The 21,312-nt window shown below is 52.9% G+C and overlaps 8 protein-coding genes across 8 annotated transcripts; 5 read left to right on the top strand and 3 right to left on the bottom strand.

Annotated features, from left to right (window-relative positions):
* Positions 1–362: 362 nt before the first annotated feature.
* COCMIDRAFT_22177 (uncharacterized protein) lies at positions 363–1,982 on the top strand (the record flags this gene model as incomplete). The annotated part of the gene is made up of 4 exons (XM_007684952.1): positions 363–815; positions 846–944; positions 998–1,620; positions 1,673–1,982. 4 exons carry the CDS (start codon positions 363–365, stop codon positions 1,980–1,982), a joined length of 1,485 nt encoding a protein of 494 aa, XP_007683142.1.
* Positions 1,983–3,561: 1,579 nt separating this feature from the next.
* Positions 3,562–5,336, top strand: COCMIDRAFT_22176 (uncharacterized protein; the record flags this gene model as incomplete). Its single annotated transcript, XM_007684951.1, has 3 exons — positions 3,562–4,262; positions 4,312–4,426; positions 4,479–5,336. The coding sequence occupies 3 exons, from the start codon at positions 3,562–3,564 to the stop codon at positions 5,334–5,336; spliced, it is 1,674 nt and encodes a 557-aa protein (XP_007683141.1).
* A 2,610-nt stretch (positions 5,337–7,946) lies between these two features.
* On the bottom strand, positions 7,947–9,613 carry COCMIDRAFT_1020 (uncharacterized protein; the record flags this gene model as incomplete). Its single annotated transcript, XM_007684931.1, has 2 exons — positions 7,947–9,402; positions 9,462–9,613. The coding sequence occupies 2 exons, from the start codon at positions 9,611–9,613 to the stop codon at positions 7,947–7,949; spliced, it is 1,608 nt and encodes a 535-aa protein (XP_007683121.1).
* A 1,242-nt stretch (positions 9,614–10,855) lies between these two features.
* COCMIDRAFT_1019 (glycoside hydrolase family 3 protein) lies at positions 10,856–13,913 on the bottom strand (the record flags this gene model as incomplete). The annotated part of the gene is made up of 5 exons (XM_007684930.1): positions 10,856–10,969; positions 11,021–13,545; positions 13,613–13,724; positions 13,781–13,787; positions 13,867–13,913. 5 exons carry the CDS (start codon positions 13,911–13,913, stop codon positions 10,856–10,858), a joined length of 2,805 nt encoding a protein of 934 aa, XP_007683120.1.
* Positions 13,914–14,484: 571 nt separating this feature from the next.
* COCMIDRAFT_22173 (carbohydrate esterase family 9 protein) lies at positions 14,485–15,798 on the top strand (the record flags this gene model as incomplete). The annotated part of the gene is made up of 1 exon (XM_007684950.1): positions 14,485–15,798. One exon carries the CDS (start codon positions 14,485–14,487, stop codon positions 15,796–15,798), a length of 1,314 nt encoding a protein of 437 aa, XP_007683140.1.
* A 499-nt stretch (positions 15,799–16,297) lies between these two features.
* COCMIDRAFT_1017 (uncharacterized protein) lies at positions 16,298–17,322 on the bottom strand (the record flags this gene model as incomplete). Its single annotated transcript, XM_007684929.1, has 2 exons — positions 16,298–16,980; positions 17,082–17,322. The coding sequence occupies 2 exons, from the start codon at positions 17,320–17,322 to the stop codon at positions 16,298–16,300; spliced, it is 924 nt and encodes a 307-aa protein (XP_007683119.1).
* Positions 17,323–18,287: 965 nt separating this feature from the next.
* COCMIDRAFT_82318 (uncharacterized protein) lies at positions 18,288–19,875 on the top strand (the record flags this gene model as incomplete). Its single annotated transcript, XM_007685008.1, has 2 exons — positions 18,288–18,731; positions 18,790–19,875. The coding sequence occupies 2 exons, from the start codon at positions 18,288–18,290 to the stop codon at positions 19,873–19,875; spliced, it is 1,530 nt and encodes a 509-aa protein (XP_007683198.1).
* Positions 19,876–20,275: 400 nt separating this feature from the next.
* Positions 20,276–21,283, top strand: COCMIDRAFT_32387 (uncharacterized protein; the record flags this gene model as incomplete). The annotated part of the gene is made up of 4 exons (XM_007684976.1): positions 20,276–20,371; positions 20,422–20,826; positions 20,878–21,048; positions 21,113–21,283. The coding sequence occupies 4 exons, from the start codon at positions 20,276–20,278 to the stop codon at positions 21,281–21,283; spliced, it is 843 nt and encodes a 280-aa protein (XP_007683166.1).
* Between the last annotated feature and the right edge of the window lie 29 nt (positions 21,284–21,312).

Genomic DNA, 21,312 nt, shown 5'->3' with positions numbered 1-21,312 from the left:
CCCTTCTGTCTTTGCCCTCACATCGTCTCACAGCACTGCACCACGGTCGCGTGCTGATGGCCGCCTCGTCTAACCCAAATCCACATTTGGCTTTCGAGGCACCATCAACAGCCCCTAGCGGACGAATGCTTAAAATGAAGCTGCCCCTCGCTTTCACCACCCCGACCCTCACGTAATTGTCCCGACTCCTGTTCAGCCGTCGCAGTGGTCTGAGCGTTACGATTCGACATCTTTATCGCCTCGTGCCCGCCTGCTCCTTCCGACTCGCGACAGCGTGCCTTCCTGCCCACTACACCACGCCCGCTGCATCCCAGCCTCGCCATCCACCCTTTGTGCGCGCCCGCGCCAGACCATCCCCCACCATGGCAACCTCGACCGACAAGGACAACTTGGCCCACCACGTCAACTCGGCAGACCACTCGCTGACGGACAGCACCGCCCTGGACCTGCCAAAGTCATGGAAATACCGTCGCTTCACCATCGCCGGCTTCAAGTTGCCCTGGTTCGCTTCTCCCCCGACCCAGCTCGTCATTGTCTCCTTCGTCTGCTTCATGTGTCCCGGCATGTTTAATGCTCTCAACGGCATGGGCGGCGGCGGCCAGCTGGATCCCACCGCAAACAATCGCGCAAACACGGCTCTGTACTCAACCTTTGCCGTCATCGGCTTCTTCGCTGGCACCTTTACCAATAAGCTTGGTATCCGCACCTCCCTGTCCTTTGGCGGCATTGGCTACTCCGTCTACGTCGGCTCCTATCTCTGCTACAACCACACCCAGAATCTGGGTTTCACCACTTTTGCCGGCGCCCTGCTTGGTGTATGCGCTGGTCTGCTGTGGTGTGCCCAGGGTGCCATTATGATGTCGTACCCACCCGAGGCTTCCAAGGGTCGCTACATCTCGTGGTTCTGGATGATCTTCAACTTGGGCGCTGTAATTGGTAGTTTGGTACGTTTCTCTCCTTCCGCCCTGCTCCGTCCGCCAATGACTAACCCTCCTAGATTCCCTTGGGCCAGAACATCCACACCAAAACTGCTGGAACTGTGAATGATGGTACCTATGTCGGTTTCCTAGTGCTCACCATCCTCGGCGCCGCTCTTGCATGGACCCTCGTTGATGCACGAGATGTCATTCGTGACGATGGATCCAAGGTCATTGTCATGAAGCACCCCTCATGGAAATCGGAGATTAGCGGCCTATGGCAGACCTTCTTCACGGACCCGTACATTATCCTTCTTTTCCCCATGTTCTTGGCATCCAACTGGTTCTACACATATCACTTCACCCAAATTAATGCTGCCTACTTCAACGTTCGCACACGGGCTTTGAATGGTGTTGTCTATTACATCATGCAGATCATCGGCGCTTACATCTTCGGCTATGGGCTTGACGTCAAAGGCGTCCGCCGAACAACCCGAGCCAAAGCCGCATGGGCCGCGCTCTTCATCAGCGTCATGCTCATCTGGGGCTTTGGATACATGTTCCAGAAGACTTACGACCGCGCCTGGGCTGAAAATGAGAACAACATGAAGAAGGATTGGTCTGATGCAGGCTATGCTGGTCCCTTTGTTCTCTACATGTTCTACGGCTTTTTTGATGCTGCTTGGCAGACATGTGTTTACTGGTACGCTCTTCATAAACCCTTCATATTCCGACATTTTACTGATTTCATCCAGGTTCATGGGAGCTTTGACCAACAACAGCCGCAAGCTTGCCAACTTTGCAGGTTTCTACAAGGGAATCCAGTCTGCCGGAGGTGCCATTACCTGGCGTTTGGATGATTTGAAGGTCTCATACATGGCCATGTTCGCCTCCAACTGGGGGCTCCTCGCCGGTAGTCTGTTGGTGGCCCTCCCTGTGATCCTTTGGAAGGTTGAGGACACTACTGCGGTTGAGAAGGACATCGAGTTCACAGACGAGACAGTCGCCGATGTCTTGCCTCATGCGCATACTGAGTCTGCACACATTGAGCCAGAAAAGGTTTAATCTAGCTGTACAAAGCATGCTTATGACTGGGGGTTAACGGGTAACGACGGGGGTTGGCGTTTGAAACTTGTTTGTTTATGATACCTGAAACGGAGTTGCATTGTGTGGTTCCTCTGGTATATCATTTTGCAGTCCTAATGCCGACTTTGCATATGCGCCATCTTTAGGCGTCTATGAGTTTCGCGTGATATTACCTTTCTTTTTTCCAAATGTACATACGATAGTATAGCAAGATAAGAACAATCTAAGGAGTGGGGCATGGTAGATTTACCAACACATGTGTGCTCGTGCTTGGTTGGTCTCACAAGGTATGCGCTCATACCAATGGACAACGTTGGTGCGCAGCATTAGCCCAAATACGGTAACCAACACGTAGTACTGTAGTATAAGCCTGGCCTGATCGCTACCAGATAGACGTGCATGCGTCCGTCCACGGCCGCTTCTAGATTGCCCCTCGTAGGTCGCCTAATAACAATGCCAGCATGCACATGCTCGTTTCTCGGTCTGCTGGGGGCAAATGGCCTCGGACTGGGCAGTCTTTGCGGGAGCACGAGGGAGCCTGGTGGCACAGAGATGTCCCCCAGTGGGGTTAGTAGTTATGTGCCGTCAGCCGTTGGGGAGATAGTCGAGTCCTAGGCATGTAAGTGGCTCCCCATTACGTTTTGGTAAGCGCCATCTGGCAACGGCGCCTGTTTGTGCAGTGTCAGATACTAGAGCAGAATAGAGGATATGTCGGCGGGAACATGTCGCAACGCATGTCCAGTATTAGACCCGACCGAGTAGAAACCGATTCTATTCTTGGCGCTGGCGGACCCAGGATACAGGACACGTGCCGTGCCTCCAACATGCATATTCTCGAGCGTAGCATTCTCCATCCTCGCGCCAGACGTTGGGTGCATACGCGTAGCCGCGGGCAAGCTACGCTACGGCTGTACGATGATCGCCACAGACGCATGAAATCTGCAGCCGGGTTGTATCATTGTGTGGCCAAGTCATCCGCCGTAGTCCTATCACCCACGCTTGCGGCTAGATTTGCGGCCCCGATATGGACTAGCGGGCCTCAGCGACTGTAACGGTAGCAATGGCTGTTAGGAAACTTTCTACGACACCCCACCAAACGCTCGCCATGACAGCTACGCCATACTTGTGCCTACTCGCTGAGCGTGCCTGGAACCAGCGGCACGCCATCGACTATCACTTTGCGGCCGCTAGCTGGCGTGTCCAAGACGGCTGATTATTCCTGTTTCCCTTCGGTCACTCTCTCCTGCCCCTGTGTGCTGGGCCTCATCTGCACATTTCGCACGCCTGTCATCGGAGCAATACCTTGCTACGTCTGCTAGTGGATACAACCCTCTTTGTTGTTCTGACCAACCGTAAAACCATGTCCGGGTGGATTTCTGCAACCTCAGTTTACTAATGCTACCGGCCCGCGTCGCATCTCTATGCATCTCCATATCCGCAGACCGACCTTCCAACATCCTTGGTCTTTACGTGTTTAATTCAGCGTTTTCAATAAAGTCTTAATCCAGAGACTCTGTCCTTACCGTCTCAGCCAGGCCGCACAGCTTACCTTTTCTCCATGCCCCCTCTGTTGCTACACCGCTCCAAGAATCGTCGCGTCACCGTTATTCCGGACCCCAACAACTCAGGTGACGCTTGCCACACAGCAACAGACAACGACCCTCGCCAACGCAAATACAAACGGCTCATGTTGGATTTTTGGCAAGGGCTCCTTGCGGCTCTAGAAAGACTCGCCATGTTACCATCAGTCATGCACTCTGTGCTGCCAATATTGTCGCCACGAAAACGCACCCGAGATGCATTGCGGACCTATGACCGGACCATGGAGGACATGTTGCGCGAAATCCAGACCCTCCTTGAAGCACCTTTGGATAACGAAAATCTGTTGGACATGTCTGCAGCGCTGCAAAGGCAATTTGCCCCAAAACTACAGTCAAGCGACATTTGCATGCTGCCTTCTTACAACAACAAACTTCCTTCTGGATTGGAGAGAGGCACTTACCTGGCTCTCGATGTCGGTGGATCAACATTCCGCGTTGCCCTTGTCGAACTAAACGGTAAAAGGCCCGGTGCCAAGAATATGCGCATCGTTTTCATGAAGAGCTACAAGATAGACGAGAAGGTCCGCCAGCGAAGCGGACACGACTTTTTTGAATGGATGGCCGATAAGATTCAGCTGGCACTTGCGGATCAGCAATTACAAGACCCGAACGGCACAAAGACTTTTCCTATGGGTCTAGCATGGTCGTTTCCTGTTGAGTGCGTCCTCTACGTCCTTTGCTTCATCTACTCCGCTGACTTTTATCAGGCAAACATCTAGTCGCAGTGCAAACTTATTGGACATGGGCAAGGGTTTCCGAGCGACTGAAGGGCTTCTTGGTCAGGATCTCAGCGAATTAATCATGGCGCCGTGTAGAAAGAGGGTGAGTTTGATCTTTACCAATTGCAAGTCTGCAGCCACTGACATCTATCCAGAACCTACCTGTGCACATGGATTCCATTGTCAATGACTCTTCTGCGACGTTGCTATCGCGTGCCTACGAAGACCCATCAACACGCTTTGCTGTAATTCTTGGAACTGGATTCAACATATCTGTGCATCTACCTGTATCATCACTTGCGAGCACCAAGTACAAAGGCTACCCACAGGAATGGATGGATGAAGCCACCCACGTGCTCGTCAACACTGAATGCAGCATGTTCGGAAAGGGGGTGTTCCCTACGACTAGATGGGATGAACAACTGAACGATGCACATGTACGGCCAGACTTCCAGCCCTTCGAATACATGATTAGCGGTCGCTACATGGGTGAGATAGTAAGGTTGATTGTTGTCGAAGCTGTACGCACAGCCGGTCTGTTCAGTGGCGAAATGCCCGCTCGCTTGACCGAACCCTACAGTCTGGACACTGGAACCATTGCAGTCATGGAGATGGATGACTCAAAGTACCTTGGCCAGGCTATCGCCATCTTCCAATCTCTGCATCCGCTCAGCAAGCCACCTACTGTAAAGGACATTCAGTTTGTCCGCCGAGTAGCGCAACTCGTTTCGCACCGCGCTGCAGCTTTCCTCGCAACTGGCATTCATGCATTGTGGGTGCTTCGAACGGAGTCCGAAGGCCTGACGCCCGCATCCGCTGGCCGGATGAGCATTGGCTGTAACGGCTCAGTCATTGAAAAGTACCCCCTGTTCAGGGAGCTCTGCCAATCACATCTTCATGATCTGACTACTGCATCTGGTGCCGAACCAAAGTCAATCTTACTGGAGGTTGCTGTTGAATCAGCCATCTTCGGAGCAGCAGTATCTGCCTGTTGTCTCGAGGGACAAACATAGTTCTTTTTCCTCCATTTATCGCCACCCTTTTTTCTCTTCTTTGAAAACGGTGGTTGTATATACACATGAGCGTTTTGTTTTTCTATTTCAGCATCTAGAGTCCCTCAAGGGACTAGATATGAGATATCTGAAGAGGCATATGGGAGCTTGGATTTTCTCTTTCTTCGAGTACATAAGTTCCCTGCGGCGTTGTTCAGCATCATCACCACATTACTAGGGGGCGGCAAACCATATGGGTATGAGCATATTTTTTTTCCATGACCTAATGAAATATTCAATAACCAAACATGTCAAATTTCCTCCCAAAAAGTCAATTTTTTCCCCATACACCGAGTTACAGCCCATCGTCACCAGTATCAAGCCAAGACGTCAACGAACAGTTACACCGTAACGTCACAGCTACTACCAACTCCTCCTAGACGGCCGACCCGCTTTTCGTCCCACAACCTTCCAATCTTCGCACACCTTACCCATTATCCTCACTCTAATCCCAATCAAGACGTACCTTCCGGTGCGACCCATCAAGCCACGTGGGTCCGTCATCATGTCAGAAAACGACACACGCACAGAGAGAGAGAGAGAGAGGCCGAGAGAGCCTAGGCTTAAACTAACTTACGCCCCAACTATTATTAAGTTAAAACCCCTTTCTTTTTAGCGTGTCATCGTGTGCCGAGGTCCTTGCATCCATCGTATTCGTATTCATAACCCATATTCCCTCACCCGTCCTTGAACTAAACACTTGTTTTCCGCTCTCGTGACGTTAAACCGGGAAAGCGGATAGGTACATAGTACGGAACCCGTTTCCCCCCTTTCGAATTCCAAGGAACACTAGTAGTAATAGTAGTAGGGAAGAGGGAAGAGGGAAGGATCTGGATCCATCGCGGGAAACGCAACTGTATAGCGTAACCATGTCACTCTCACTCTCTCTCCTTCTCTGCATTGTAACGGTAGTGGAGAAAAAAGCTGGCGGGTCCAGACGGGCGAGCGAGCAAGCAGGGTGGCAGGCAGGGGGGTTTGCAAAGTAAGATTTCAAGGTGGAGAAGAATGGGAGAAGAGGGGGGGGGGAAAGATACCAACATTTCCCTCCCTCTCTCTCTCTCTCTTTCTTATCAAACTTTCATCATTCTATATTCTCTCCCAACCCATGCATCCAAAAACCAAGGGTGGAAAAGACAAGTTTTGATACGTGTTGCATATGTACATATGTATATGCATATACATACATGGATAATGCAAATGCACCAATGATTTTTTTTAAAATCCAGACGGAATGTTTTTTTTTTCTTTCCGAGGTCCCTTGCCTCCTCTCCACCCCTCTCCAAAAAAAAGAGTGGAGAGGTTATAATTTTTTCTGGACAGTTTTTTTTGGGGAGGGGGTAAGGTGGGGAGGCCCACGACTTGGGGAAGTTGGGGGGGGGGGGAGAGCTTAGTGGGATTTTTTTTTCTTTCTCTCTTTCTTTCTTTGTGTTTGGGCGCGGGAGAAGGGGGAGGGAGGGAGGAAGACAGACGTGGGATGAGATGGGTTGATGAGGTGTTACTGTTGCATTGCATGGTTGACGCCGGGCTTGGACGGGTATCAGGCTTGGAGGGGAGCGGGGAGCGTATGTGACGGCGAGTGGCACATGGGATCTACGCCACATGGCTGCATTTTCTTGGGTCTCTCTGGTAATCTTTTTTCTTGCCGAGGACAAGGAGGAGAAATGGTCGGCGATGTAGATTAAGGTTGGGTTACAAAGTTTGACCGGGGGTTGTTGAATCGAGATTACTGGGTAGCATGAGGGCAGGGGGGGGATATTGCATCTGAGCTTGCAGTGCTCGGAAACTATGGAATGTGAAATGTCCAAGGTTGTAACGCTACGTACTCAACTATATTGACTACTATCGGTCCTTGTTGAGCTTGGTTACTGGTTACACGTGTTTCGTGGCATTGCGCATAAGATACTTGAGAGGAGAGGTTACAACGCATCGCAGCGTGGATATTGCGATCTATTGCGTGATGGATGATATACGAGCTTCTCTACCACCATGATCCACTGTCCAAGCAAAGGGTAGGGAGACTAACAAATGTTCCAAACGTGATATGAAAAAACAGATACCAGTAACGATAGACTTCGTAACGATATAACATTGAACAAAAAGTATGGCGGTATGATTAAAAATAGCTGCCGAAAGGTATTCCACATCCCCAATAACCCATTGCATGTGTTGGTGCCACGGTGCCAGCGTTGAAAAGCAGGAAATCGTGTCATCGTAAGTCAAACGCCGATTACAGATCAATGACCAACCGTTTTTTCCCCTTTTGTTCCAACTTGAAAAGAAATATAAGCAGCCCCATCACCAAATATTATCACCTCTCTCCTTCTTTTCCTGCTTCCCTCTTTGTTTGTCTTGAAAGAGTATATTATAGGGTATCTGCCGCCACACCGACGACGAATCTTCTCCCCAAGTGTACATATATACATGCATATATATATATATATATGAACAAATAGGAGACAAAAAAGGCATAAGATGTGCAACCACTCTCCAGTCATCATCAGGGCACTGCTCTTGACGGGATTACAGAAACAAAAACCAAACGCATGGGTATCACAAATCGCAAACCAGGGCTTACCAAGCATCCGAGAAGTACCGCTTCGACCGACTCCTACCAGCATCTGCTTTCCCGTCTTGGGGAAATGGGGTAATATGGTGAACGATATGGGGTCGATAGACGGCATCGACAGGCGGCATCCAGTCGTCCAGACCTAAAGGAAAATATTCATAGAGCAGGTCAGCGCTTTCGTCTGGGCTGTTGACGACGCCAATGGAGAAGGAAGGAGGTCGCATTGGGGTGCCGCGCTTTCTTTGCTGCTCATTGGGCGAAGGGGCTTTGACGGGCTCATCGTCGGTGAGGGACAAAGTGACTGGCGCTATGGACGTCTTGGGAAGTGGGGCACTTCTTGAAATGTCCGGAGTCGACTGTGCATATGGTGTGGCATGTTGCATTTGACCTGAAGGCGGGTCTTGTGGTATGGCAGTCTGGGCACCCGTGGGCATCTTCCAGGCAAAGTCTGGCGACTGCGGCATGTCATTTGTGTTGAACTCAAAGGGCATCTGCAGCAAGTCTGTCGACTTGGATGGGCCTGCAGCCTGAACTTGCGCTTGCTTAGGCGTGCCTTGGGTTGTGTCACCTGTTGGAGTTCTGTTGGGCTGCTGCGGGGTGTGCACCTTGCGTGTGGTAGTGCCGCCGCTGATTGGCATGTCTTTTCGGGCTTGGAAGTTGCGCGGGCTTCTACCTCGCACTATGACCGCCCCCGAGTGGATCTCGCAAATGGGCACCTTCATTCCGGTGGTAAGAGTAGCGACAACCTTTAGTCTCACTACGAAGTGCTGCTGGAGCTCCTTCCTTCGACCGTTATTGGCAGTTGCAATTCGAAACTGCAATCGCTTCCAGCTGATAGGAAAGCTAACATAGTCGGAATCGACATCTTGACCGGTTGACAGGTCGAGCGGATACGTGGGTGGTTCCTTCTCCGTCTTGTCCTCGGCAGGAGCGTTGCTTGTCGCCGGTGTCTTCCATGGCACAGATATGATTTTTACCGCATTGCCTTCTAGAGACTCTGTGGCGGATATGGTAAGTTCTTGGCCGATGATGGGTATTTGATTTCCTTGCTCGGTCATGAGAAGGTGGAGAGCTCTGGGGAGCGTGACTGTGCCGGTAATCTGGAAGAGGTTTCTTCTGTAGCAAGTCAATTCCGAGGGCGGCGATTGGCCGTCGGCAGCGGTGGCCCAGGGTGATTCAGCCAGGAAGAACATGCCATGAAGCTGTGCAGACATGGATATGGGCACTCGCTGCATGGCGTAGTTGAAGATGGGGTATGGCATGGTGGGCAGGGAGAAACTAAGCAGCTTGTTGTTGCTGTCGATGCTTGGACTTTCAGGAATGCCATTTTGGTCGTGTGGGTGTATTGATTGCTCGTAGCCGCTCTGGACGTCGGAGAAGGGGTCTTCGTAGGTGCTTGGATAGCGCTTGATCTGGGGTGGCATCTGCTGGAGGTGGTATGTCGAGTAGGCATCTTCGCTTCTGAGCAGCACTGTTAGCAGCTGCAGCAATGAATGGTAGGCACGGTCGAGTGTGCGTACCCAATGAAGGTCTCGGCATCAAACGTCGAGCGCTGGTCGTACTGGTCCACAGGCACCAAGGGCATGGCCATCTGCTGGTCGGGTCCCGTGACTGTCTGCAGCGGGATTGGCATGGGCATGTACGACATGGTAGTCGTGTCAAAGTGCTCCATGGCTCGGGGCGGCGTGGCCGTCGTCGGGGATGGAGTCGCTGTAAATTCGGCGCATACACGCGGTGCAAGTGGAGCGAACCCGGCAATGAGAGGTGCGCTCGCGCGAGGCGGGGGCGCGTGGAACGGGGAGCGGCGACAAGAGCGGCGGCGGAGGTGGTTGGTGGTTGGTGATGGTGGTGGTAGTGGTTAGGTGGGAGATGCGTGGGCGGGCCCTGGGGTTGGAAGCGGAGAGGTGCGGGAGGGCAGGTAGCGGAGCGGAGAAGATGGGGAATCTAAGGACAGCAGCAGAGGGCAGAGGGAGAGAAATGTCGTGGGCGCGTGGCTTGCACAGCGTGCGCACCGGCCAGAAACGCTTGCAGCCGTCTTCAGCGGTCGAGGGAGAGGTGGACAAGCTGTGCGACGACGACGACAACGACAACGAGGGTGCATCACACGTGCGGCTGGCCTGTATCGCCTGCCTCTCTCTCTCTCTCTTAGGGGCGAGCAGCGAGGGTCTGGCGGCGGCGGGAATGGCGTCCAGCTACGCGTGGCTATGCACTGCCTTGGACCCTCTATTGACTCGCCCGCAGCCACAGACCCCTCGTGTCTATATATGTACACATGTCCAATGCATCTACTGCTACTATACTTACTTGCACCCAAGTATGTTTGTCCTGTGAGCCCCAGTTATATGCACCACTCCCGAGTTAAGGGAGGCGAGCTTCATCGGCAGGGCTTCTCCAACGGACACGCCGAACGGCGATCAGCGTGCGCCATTATACTACGGCTCCCAGCCAAGACCAGGTCCGACATCCTCAATGCGCCCCCCTCCGCACCATCTCTGCGTCCCGTCCATAGGCCTCCAGTCATCCTCGCTGAAATTAAGCCAACCCCAGCCTCTGTATTTACCTCTTTGCCTGAACCCTGACGCGCCTAATCAGCCAAGCGGTACGCGGTACGCGGCATGCGGCTCCCGTCAGCGCCAGATTACCTATCAGGGAAACTATCCGCTCCCCACGAAGCCCGCAGCCCATCCCATGTACTCTACCCATCGGACTAGTTCTCAGCCACCACCATGCAATCCTCCATGTCAAACACATGCTTCCTTCGTCTCCACATCTATACCAGGCAACAAGAGAAAATAATGTATTAAGTCGTTTATAAACATCTATCATGCCCTTTCATCTCATCCAAGTCCTAGCCAACCAGAGGGTCCGTTCATTGCGCCTCAAACAGAAAGAAAAAAACACATCCCTTCCCAAGCTAAGCTGGTGGTATCATGGTCCATGTCGCTGCATCACAGCTCACTTCCTCGAAATTGTGCATGACATCGAATCCCATTGCTGAGAACCCGTCAAAATTGCCATCTCCATCCATCTGTCCTTTGTCAGCATCTCTGTCCTACCGCAGGATTAAGTATATACCCACATAGTCGAGCAAGCATGCGTTGCATCCTAGTTGCTTGATCTGTCGCATCCCAAGAAGTATCAATCCTTGCAGTAGTGTTGAGTACTCTCCAACACCAGGCGATATCACCGGCGATGAGATGCCTCCAGCCGACTCGTTGAGGTCCTTGAGCGAAGGAATGTACTCGGCTAGACGTGAGTGACTGTTGTACAGCACAACCGTGCCCACCAGCGCACCATCTTCCGGCCGCTTTGCCCGAATAATTCCACAGGCCGTCGGATCGGTGAGTGCGAGCTTGTACACCTCTGCCAACCCTTGTCGATTACTGGTTTTGATATGGTCGAGCACCGGTCCGGCATAGTCCCACCCATAGACAAGGTCAAACTGTGCTCCTGCGCTTGCCAGGCTCTTGGCCATGCCTGCAGGTGGACTCCATGTCTGAAGATTGCGAGCGACCATGTTGCACACGGGCCGTGACAGTGCCGCGCCCCATCCCAGTTGCGCAAACCATGGCCGTAGGCGCTTTCGCTCGTTGCCATGTCCTGTTGGGATACCGAGATAGATGCTCGGAAGACGAGATCCTAGTTGAAATCTCTTGACGCCCTCCTTCTGTAGTAGAGTTCGTGTCGCTCTGTTATGTAGCGAATGTCCAATTGAGAGCTTCCTCCTTGCCGGATCCACAAACAATGCGCCAATGACTCCAGTCCCCGTGGCTTTGAAGAAGTATGTTGAGCAGAACCCGTATAGTGCTTGGGTACTGCTGTTTCGGACGACAAAATGTGATTCCTCCACCTCTGGGTGGTGTAGAATGAACGAGCTTGATGTTGCGCTCGAAAGCTCAGATCGTTGGTTTGGCGCGGTGCTTTCCACAATGGCTGCAATCAGCGTATCCAACGCACTGCCGTCTCGTTCTTCGTTGAAGATCTCAACCAGCCAGTGCTGTTTCGACGGATGTAGTTTTTGGCTCTTGCTAATCGTACCAGGCAGTGTTCCCGAGGGCGATAATTCTCCGTACAAGACTCGTACCAGCGAGTTTAAAGCAGTCTCAGTGTAATCATAGGTACAGATATACGTCCCAATCGTGTTATCCATGGCAAAGTCGTACGGTGAACTTACAGCAACCACAATCAGAGGCTTCTCACGTCTCTCTCCGCCAGTCGTGTATTGCATGTTACAAATCATAGAGACGTGTTTAGTGAATCCATGCTGATACAGGTTTCTATTGGCGTCTGCAGTGAGCACAATGATCGCGCTTGCTCGGCTGATGAGGTTCTCGTGAACTGGACGAACACCGTTTGCTGTGTACGACGTGTGCAACAGTCGTCCGTTACGCTGTCTTGCTAGAGAGCGACCCAGCTCCCTGAAAACCCGTTCTCCGCTCATAACGGACGAATTCTGGTCCCAGGAAGATGGCCCTGGAGAGTGACTGGCCGCACCATTGGCGGCATCAGATATGGCTCGCGATGCAGCCGATGCAGCCAAGGGCTTGAGCAAAGGTGTCAGTAAAAGGAGTTCCTCTTCGCTGTCGAGAATATTGGTCAATGGAAGAAGCCTGTTCTTGTCGCGCACGACTGTGATGGAGCTGTTGTATGCTTTTGTGGAGAGCGCAGTATGCAAAGGCTGGAGCTTTTCGAGATAGTTGATGCCTGGAGGGTTCAGCGCCTTCTCCCATGATGTGCACTTCTTCTTCATGGCTAGCACGCGCCTCAGCGAGTTGAAGATGCGTTCTTTCGAAACCATCTCGCTCTCAATGCCAGTCTTGAGGCCTTTTAGGCCTTCTAGTTGCAGCGAGAGGGCGCGACAAAGAAGGACCACGTCGCAGCCGGCGTTGACAGCCATGACGGTTCCACCGCCAACACCAATATTGTGACTGAGAGCATCCATCTCAAGACATTCTGAGACAACTACGCCGTCAAATTTCAGATCCTTGCGGAGTAGATCATCGACGACCTGCTCGGAGAGACAAGCGTGCATAGCATTTAGTCCGGCCGAAGACATGGCGCAACCACCGACCATCATAGAGTCAAGGCCTCTTTCGATCGCTTTCTTGAATGGGATCAAGGCACTCAAGCTCAGCTGCTCTAATGATTCAGTGATGATAGGCACGTCAAGTGTGGAGCCTAAGAACTCTAGGTTGCCGTAAGATGGAAAATGCTTTCCCAGTGTTACAACTCCGCCCTCTTTGTAGCCCTGCATGAACGCACACCCAAAGGCAGACACTTCCTGAGGGTCGTCCCCGGCTGTTCTGACACCCAGGGGCTGGTTACGTGCATTAGTAAGTACATCGAGACATGGGCCAAATATCCAGTTGATACCGCAGGCAGCGATTTCTTGTGCAGTTGCTTTTGCGACTTCAAATGCTAAGTCAGTGGATCCGGTCGCAGCCATACCCATGTTGCTGGGGTACTGGCGAATATAGATGTCGTCAAAGAGACTGTTGACTCCGCCATTTTCCTGGTCGATACCAATTGCCAGCGGAACAGGATGACCGGCATCATGGGCAATCTTTTGCAATTCAAAAATGAGTTTTGTTGTGTCTTCGGCGGCTGTGTTGTATCAGCAGGGGCTTGGCACGCAGAGAGAGAGAGGTCACATCAAAGCACGTGATATTACATTTGAGGTTTTTGGCAGTCAGCAGGATACAGCCAACGTGATGTTCCTCGATAAGGGTACGTATGTGGGGAGTCACCGACGTGCCATCGAAGCCCATCATGAACAACTGGCCCTGCATGGCCCGAAGTCAGCAAGTGCAGCCGCAAGGGCTGAGTGGAAACAGCCTACCATTGTTCTGCATGGTGAACAGTGGTTAGCAAGGGTCCTTGGGTGCGTAGCGCATGTCGAGAGTGAGAGCGTGCCATGATGCTCACCTGTCGAGATCATCCCATACAGGATCCATCTGTTCGATCTTGGCCATGATGGCAAGCAATATCCGGCGCGTCGCGTCGGAATGTGGATGCGACGTGGGATTCCGTGGCGCACCGGCTCTTGGGCGCGGCTGGCAAATGGAGTTTCGGTCGGTCGGTGGACAGAAAGATGGGGAAGATGGCACCGTAGCATTCACGTCGAGGTGAGCTGGGGTAAGTAGCTAGCGAGCCGCTAACTACAGGCCCATGCGCATAGTTACACCACCCTGGTCCCTCTGTTATCAACGACATGCAACTCCGATGACACCTCGCACAACCCCGTAGTCTTTCCGAAACTATCATGGTAAGACCGGTCAGGCTGGTGTAGTCATCGTCATGTTCCTTCGCTCCGTGTATCCACTCAGCGTGTGCAAACGGGCAGCGTGCGCATCACATGCGTCCATGTAGACTTTTCTCAAGGGCAACTTAGCCTGCTGTTGATGAACTAATGGCGTCACTGGCGAACAAGTGCTCGCGATAAAGTAGCAAGAGAGCCGCCATTTGCTTTGTGAAGGGTGTTGAGCCTGCTCAACCGCGCACAACTAGCCAATCCTTTGATCTTTGCTCCATTTTTCACTTGCCATGCCTTCGATCGCCCCCATGCCCTCTGCTTCTGCAGATCTGCATGAATCCTCTGGCGTCATCAAGTTCACCAACTGCTTGCTGGTCAGAGGAAATGCTCTCGTCGATGAAGACCTTTGGGTCAGCTCTACGAGCGGGAAGATCATCAATGGGCAGGAGCTGCTCTACGAACATCGAACTGCACCAGATGAGATTGTCGACCTGGGCGGCCGTATCCTTTGCCCAGGCCTGATAGATACACAGCTCAACGGAGCATATGGCTTTGACTTCTCCGTCATACCGGACGAGGGAACAGTGGCGTACGGAAAGGGAGTGCTTCAAGTCAACCGACGACTGGTATCGACGGGTGTCACATCATACCTGCCAACACTGACTTCGCAACCACCCGAAGTTTACCAAACAGCTCTACCGTTCCTGGGTCCATCTGGTACTGCCCGCGATGCATCCCTTGGCTCAGAATCGCTCGGCGCCCACTGCGAAGGGCCCTTTCTTAACCGCACTAAGAACGGCATCCACAACGCATCCCTCCTCTGCGAGCCCGAGAACGGCGTCCCTGACATGGAGACATGCTATGGCGCTAGTCATTTGCAATCGTCCTCATCTGTCAAGCTTGTAACGCTTGCGCCGGAACTTCGAGGTGCCCTGTCGTGCGTACAGCCACTGGCGGAACGTGGTATTGTCGTGTCTATTGGACATTCGGAAGCAACGTACGAAGAAGCAAAGGCGGGCGTCAGGGCGGGCGCAAGCATGATAACACACTTGTTCAACGCCATGCAGCCTTTGCACCACAGGAACCCGGGAATCTTTGGTCTTCTGGGCACGCCATCTTCTTCGATACAAAAGCCATACTTTGGCATCATCGCTGACGGCATCCATCTCCACCCCACGTCTATCAAGATTGCGTGGAACGCACATCCCGAAGGCCTCATACTCGTCACTGATGCTATGCGGCTAGCGGGCATGCCGGACGGGACATATGACTGGACAAACGGGTCGCGTATCATCAAACAAGGGTCTATGCTCACGCTCGAGGAGAATGGAAAGATTGCGGGAAGCAGCATCCAACTCATAGACTGCGTTACAAACTTTATCAACTGGACAGGGGCCAGTGTACCAGAGGCACTGAAAGCTGTCACCGAGACACCGGCAAGGATGTTGGGCGTGCAGGATGCGAAAGGGACGCTTAACGAAGGGGCTGATGCGGATCTGGTAGTTTTGGATCTCCAGGAAGGCCTTGGTACGGATAAGAAGTTTGCTGTGGAGCAAGTCTGGAAGTTTGGTAAGAAGGTTTTCGATAAAGCGGGGCATAGCTAAGGATGCTACTGCTTTGGGTCACGGCCATGTTTGTGTAAGGAGTGAACACATCTGCGTAGGCAACAGACACGCGCCCCATGACTGCATGTTTAAACATTTAGAAATTGATAGACTGCTGCTAGAGTTACATCATAAAGCACGATACCTGACGTTAATCAATCTATGAATTCAAGCTATTCATAAAACAAGAGCGTTGACTAGGGAAGAAGAAAGTTTCTGAAACTTGAAATCAATGCACGCTCGCTGGTACTTGGGGCTATGCAAATGCTACCTTGTACGCCGAAACAGAGAGTCAAGAGAGATGGATAACATAAGCTAGAAAGTACTCGGATGTAACAGGACCAACTTGACCACAAGAAATAACACACTGGAGCACTGAGTCGTGGAAACAAAGAGTGGGTGGGTATCTCGAAACGAAGCTGATCGGTGTGCTCGCTGTGTGCATGAAAAGGGGGTTAGTGGAGAGGTAGACAGACGACGAGGCAAGGCAGAGATACGATCAGCAGCACCTTCCACTCTTACTCTTTTGTGCCCGGTTGATGTCTTCTTCCCACTCTTGTTGGTGGCCAGTGGCACCGGGCGTAGTGGGAAAGCCTAGCCAGCTTCGCCTCTTATCGGCGGCGCCTAGGCGGAAACTACCATTAGCAGCGCCAGGATAATCAAAGTATCCCGTTACGTTGCCGTTGTTGTCGAGGGCTGGAGTGACACCGGCCATGGTCAGTTGTCTTTGCTCCTCTTCAAGCTTCTTCTGCTCCTGCTCAACCAACTTGCGAGTGATGACTCGGAAGACTTCATCCACGCCTTCGCCGTCCTTTGCGCTTATTTCGTGACAGCAGTCCCAGCCGAGGTCCTGTCCCCAGAAGCCACTAGACCTGTTGCTCTGAGGAGAAGCCATGGAGCCACTCTGGAATGTCGCAGGCACGGAGCCCCAGCCGTTTGGCTGAGCATTGTGCGGTTGTGCGGTCTGTGCGGGGTAGAGGTTCTCTGCAACATAGGCGATGCAGCGTTCAAAGGGGACCTTGCGCTTTGTGGGGTCTGCGGCGATGATGTCGGATTTTGTGCCTACTACGTGGAGGATGGCGTCGTCTCCAAGGTTCGTCTTGAGCTCCTTGAACCAGCGGCCCATTTCGTCAAAAGACTGAGGATCCGTGATGTCATAACACAGGACTGCCGCGTTTGCACCTGTGAGCGATATCAGCTTTAGTCCCTTTGTGTTTGTTTTGTTTTTTTCTTTTCTCTTTCCCTTCAAAATGAGGTTCGGTTGAGGGGAAGCAGCCGCGTACCTCTGTAGTATAGCTTGGATATGGAGCGGAAGCGTTCCTGGCCTGCCGTGTCCCATATCTGCAGACGGACGACGGTGGAGGTGTCGATGTCGACGACTCTCTTTGTTAGGAAGGAGGCGCCGACGGTCGACTGTGTCGTGGGCGGGGTGAAGGCGTTTTTGACGTAGCGGTGGACGAGCGAGGTTTTGCCCACGCCCTGGCTGCCGAGCACCACGATCTTAGCCTCGAGGCTGTTGGACATGGCGGACTGGCGAGGAGAGGCGAGAGGCAACGGACGGGGCCCGGGGGGAGTGTGACGGGGGTGGGGGTGGGTCAGCGGCAGACGGTGGGCCGGGCCAGGAGAGGCGAGTGAGGCTGCGGTGGTTGCGGTAGCAGGGCAAGTGGCATGGCGAGCAGAGCGTGTGCCGTCGTCGACAGAGGCAGAGGCGCGCAGAAGCAGCCTGGGGACATTTTAGGCCAGAGGGCCAGAGGGCCAGAGACAAATGACATATGGACCACACAGGCCTCCCGCACCGTTTGGCGCTTGCTTGTGCTTGTGCTTGCGGCCCTTGTCTTGGCTAACAGCACCATGTGACGGCCGCCGCTGGCCAATATGACGCGGGTGGGCAAACGAGACTGGCGGGCGATGGGAGACATTGGCTGGGTGTGACGGCCGCCGGGTGATGGTCACAAAGAGAAGGGGGAGGGCCCCGTCGCCTGTATTTGTGCTGTTGAGCGCAGTAAGGCAGTATTGGGGCATTAGGGCAAGTCGACAGTGGTGCGCGTCATGCCCAGCCCGCTGTGTCTTCCCCGCGTTTCGGCGCTGCGGCCAGAGGACGTCCTCCATGTACCGACATGCCCATGTACGTATACAGTAACTAGGTAAATACGCACATGCATGGATGCACACGTGCAGTGACGGTTGCGGTGTGTATGTGTACCTCCACAGTAAAAAAAAAAGGGGGACCGTGCCGGGGTGCTCGATACGAACCCGGTGCCGGACTGATGTTACGGGAACAGATGGACCGAGCTAGCAGGCCTGGTACTCGGAGACATGCGTTCATACACATACCCTCCACACATATTGCCGCTATTTGTCTACACCGCCGTCAGCACCCGTGGCTTTCCGTTCCCCCGACCAGCCCCCGTGCATGGACATAGGCTAGCTAATCTCCATATATTTTTCCCCGTCTCTGGGGAAGTCTTGACCTGCATCCACTGCCCAGTATGAACCACGATAGCAACAACACCCAGCGCAACAAGCTCACCGGCGAGCAGGTCTCGTCGCACAACAACAGTGACTCGTGCTGGGTCATTGTCCACGGCCGTGCCTACGATGTCACCGAATTCCTCCCTGAGCACCCCGGCGGCTCCAAGATCATCTTGAAGTATGCCGGCAAAGACGCCACCGAGGCCTACGAGCCAATTCACCCCCCCGACACGCTCGACAAGTATCTCGACAAGTCAAAGCACCTGGGCGAGGTCGACATGGCGACGGTGCAGCAAGAAGCAAAGGAATTCGATCCCGACGAGGAGGCGAGGCAGAAGCGCATTGAGCGTATGCCCATTCTCGAGCAATGCTACAACCTCATGGACTTTGAGGCCGTCGCCCGCAACGTCATGAAGAAGTCGGCATGGGCCTACTACTCGAGCGGTGCTGACGATGAGATTGTGAGTCTGCTCGACGCCTTTGCCAGCCCGGAGATCGACTGACCCAATCCTTGCACAGACGATGCGCGAGAACCACAGCGCATTCCACAAGATCTGGTTCCGACCACGCGTCCTCGTAGACGTTGAGAAGGTCGACATCTCCACCACCATGCTCGGCACAAAGTGCGACATACCCTTTTACGTCACCGCCACCGCACTCGGGAAGCTCGGTAACCCAGAGGGAGAGGTTGTCCTCACGCGCGGCGCACACAAGCACAATGTGATCCAGATGATTCCTACACTGGCATCGTGCTCGTTCGACGAGATTATTGATGAGGCAAAAGACGGCCAATGCCAATGGCTCCAGCTCTACGTCAACAAGGACCGCGAAGTCACCAAGCGCATCGTGCAGCATGCCGAGAGGCGAGGCTGCAAAGGCCTCTTCATTACTGTTGATGCTCCACAGCTCGGTCGTCGCGAGAAAGACATGCGAAGCAAGTTTGACGACGTTGGCAGCAGTGTCCAGAGCACTGGCGGCGACAATGTGGACCGCAGTCAGGGCGCCGCACGGGCCATCTCGTCCTTCATTGACCCGAGCCTGAGCTGGAAGGACATCCCGTGGTTCAGGAGCATCACCAAGATGCCCATCGTTCTCAAGGGCGTGCAATGCGTCGAGGATGTGATCCGTGCCGTCGAGATTGGCGTAGAGGGCGTTGTCCTCTCCAACCATGGTGGTCGTCAGCTCGAGTTCGCCCGCTCGGGTGTAGAGGTTCTTGCTGAAGTCATGCCAGTTCTTCGCGCACGCGGATGGCAAGACCGCATCGAGGTATACATTGATGGTGGCGTGCGGCGAGCAACAGACATCATCAAGGCTGTGGCTCTGGGTGCCAAGGGCGTTGGTATTGGTCGTCCTTTCCTCTACGCCATGTCGGCGTATGGTCTGCCGGGTGTTGATCGCGCCATGCAACTGTTGAAAGATGAAATGGAAATGAATATGCGCCTGATTGGGGCTTCAAGCATTGCTGACTTGAATCCTTCTATGCTTGATACCAGGGGACTGAGCATGCACACGGCACCTGTGCCACAAGATACACTGGGCTTGAACGTATACGATCCGCTTGTCGGGCCAAAGGAAAAAGTCGTCAGAGAACAGTCAAAATTGTAGATGGCCATGGGCATGTTTGTATTATATATATACATGGGTGTGTTTTTTTAGAAGCGCATTGGAATTCAAATTGTATTCATCGGTTGGAATTATCATGCAGAGCACACTTGATGTTTAGGCGAGAGCCCAGCAGGCGGATTGCCCTGTTTGGAGCGTATGCGGAGCACGTGAAAACGCGTCCATGTGTGGAGAAGGACGACGGGGTAGATCCGAGGTGCCGATTGTCGAGCGTCCGTGAGTTTTGGCGTGCTCTTCGAACTTCAATGCGACAGGGATAACACTCATCACCCACCATTCACGTCACCGTTCTACACCACTCTATATCTTCGTATTGTACTTTGGTTGCCATCGCGCACTGTTCTTCATTTATTGCTTGTGTTTCTTTGACTTTATTCTTATTATGGGGGCTTCCGATACTTCAGTGGGACCCAGCGTGGGCTGGGACGAAGCGCAGTGTACAGCAGCTCTCGCTCAACTGGAACAGCTGCAGACGCAGGTATACATGGGTTGGCATGCCTGGCTGATTGAAAACTGACATTTTTGCAGATAGACGACCTTCGCCTGGCTATTCCACGGGTAATCGAGCCCTTTCATAGACCCCCAAATCCAACAACGTACAAGTTATACGCCGAGGGCGTAGTCTCTTCTCAGACTGGCCTCAATGCGCTCAAGGATCGCTGGAAGCTCCCTGAGGTACAGAACACATTTGAGTATGCCAAGCAGAGCTTTGGCGCAAATGCCGACTTGTCTGAGGCCGTCTCGGTCCCCTCCCACGGCTGGGTCGAAAGGGAGCAGGAAGCAAATAAATCTACAAGCAAGAGCGGAAGCAAAACTACCGAGGATACCGGCGCCGTGTTTGCGGATAGTGATATATCTCGTATAGTCGTCGAGTTTCGCAAGGCGCATCCGACCCTCAAGGTCGAGACAAACGACAATGACCATAGCATACAGGTAAGGCTACTACTTCGCTTGTATACTTCATTTTGCTCACTTTTTTTGTAGATTCGGTTCGTTGCCAGCTCTCTCATGCTCAAGTTCCGAGTCAATATTGAGCGTGAAGCAAACGGTCGTCACAAACTCAATGCAGATTGCCTTGGGACAACCGAATACTGTTTAGCAATTACGCGTTGTATCGCCTCACGGCCAAACAAAAACGACTTGGGATATCTACTGGTATGTTTGCATCACCACATGCACGTCAAAGACACCATGGATATCAATATATTGACCATTTTAGGACATGATTGCTGCATACAAGACTGTCAAAGGGTTATCTTGTGACAAATGTTCAAAGATGCTAGATAGTGCCGCCTTGACACCTACCGCGCGACGAAGCAAGCAAGTTGCTGCAGCAGATGAACGCCTGGATACAGTCTGGGTAGCACTCCATGAGAGCTGCCTCGAGTGATTGAAGCCTGCACCTGTTCGTTTTGAATC

The sequence above is a fragment of the Bipolaris oryzae genome, assembly GCF_000523455.1.
Source record: "Bipolaris oryzae ATCC 44560 unplaced genomic scaffold scaffold_6, whole genome shotgun sequence".
Taxonomy (NCBI): domain Eukaryota; kingdom Fungi; phylum Ascomycota; class Dothideomycetes; order Pleosporales; family Pleosporaceae; genus Bipolaris; species Bipolaris oryzae.
Note: the sequence above shows the minus strand (reverse complement) of the source record. Positions and strands in the feature narration are given on the sequence as shown.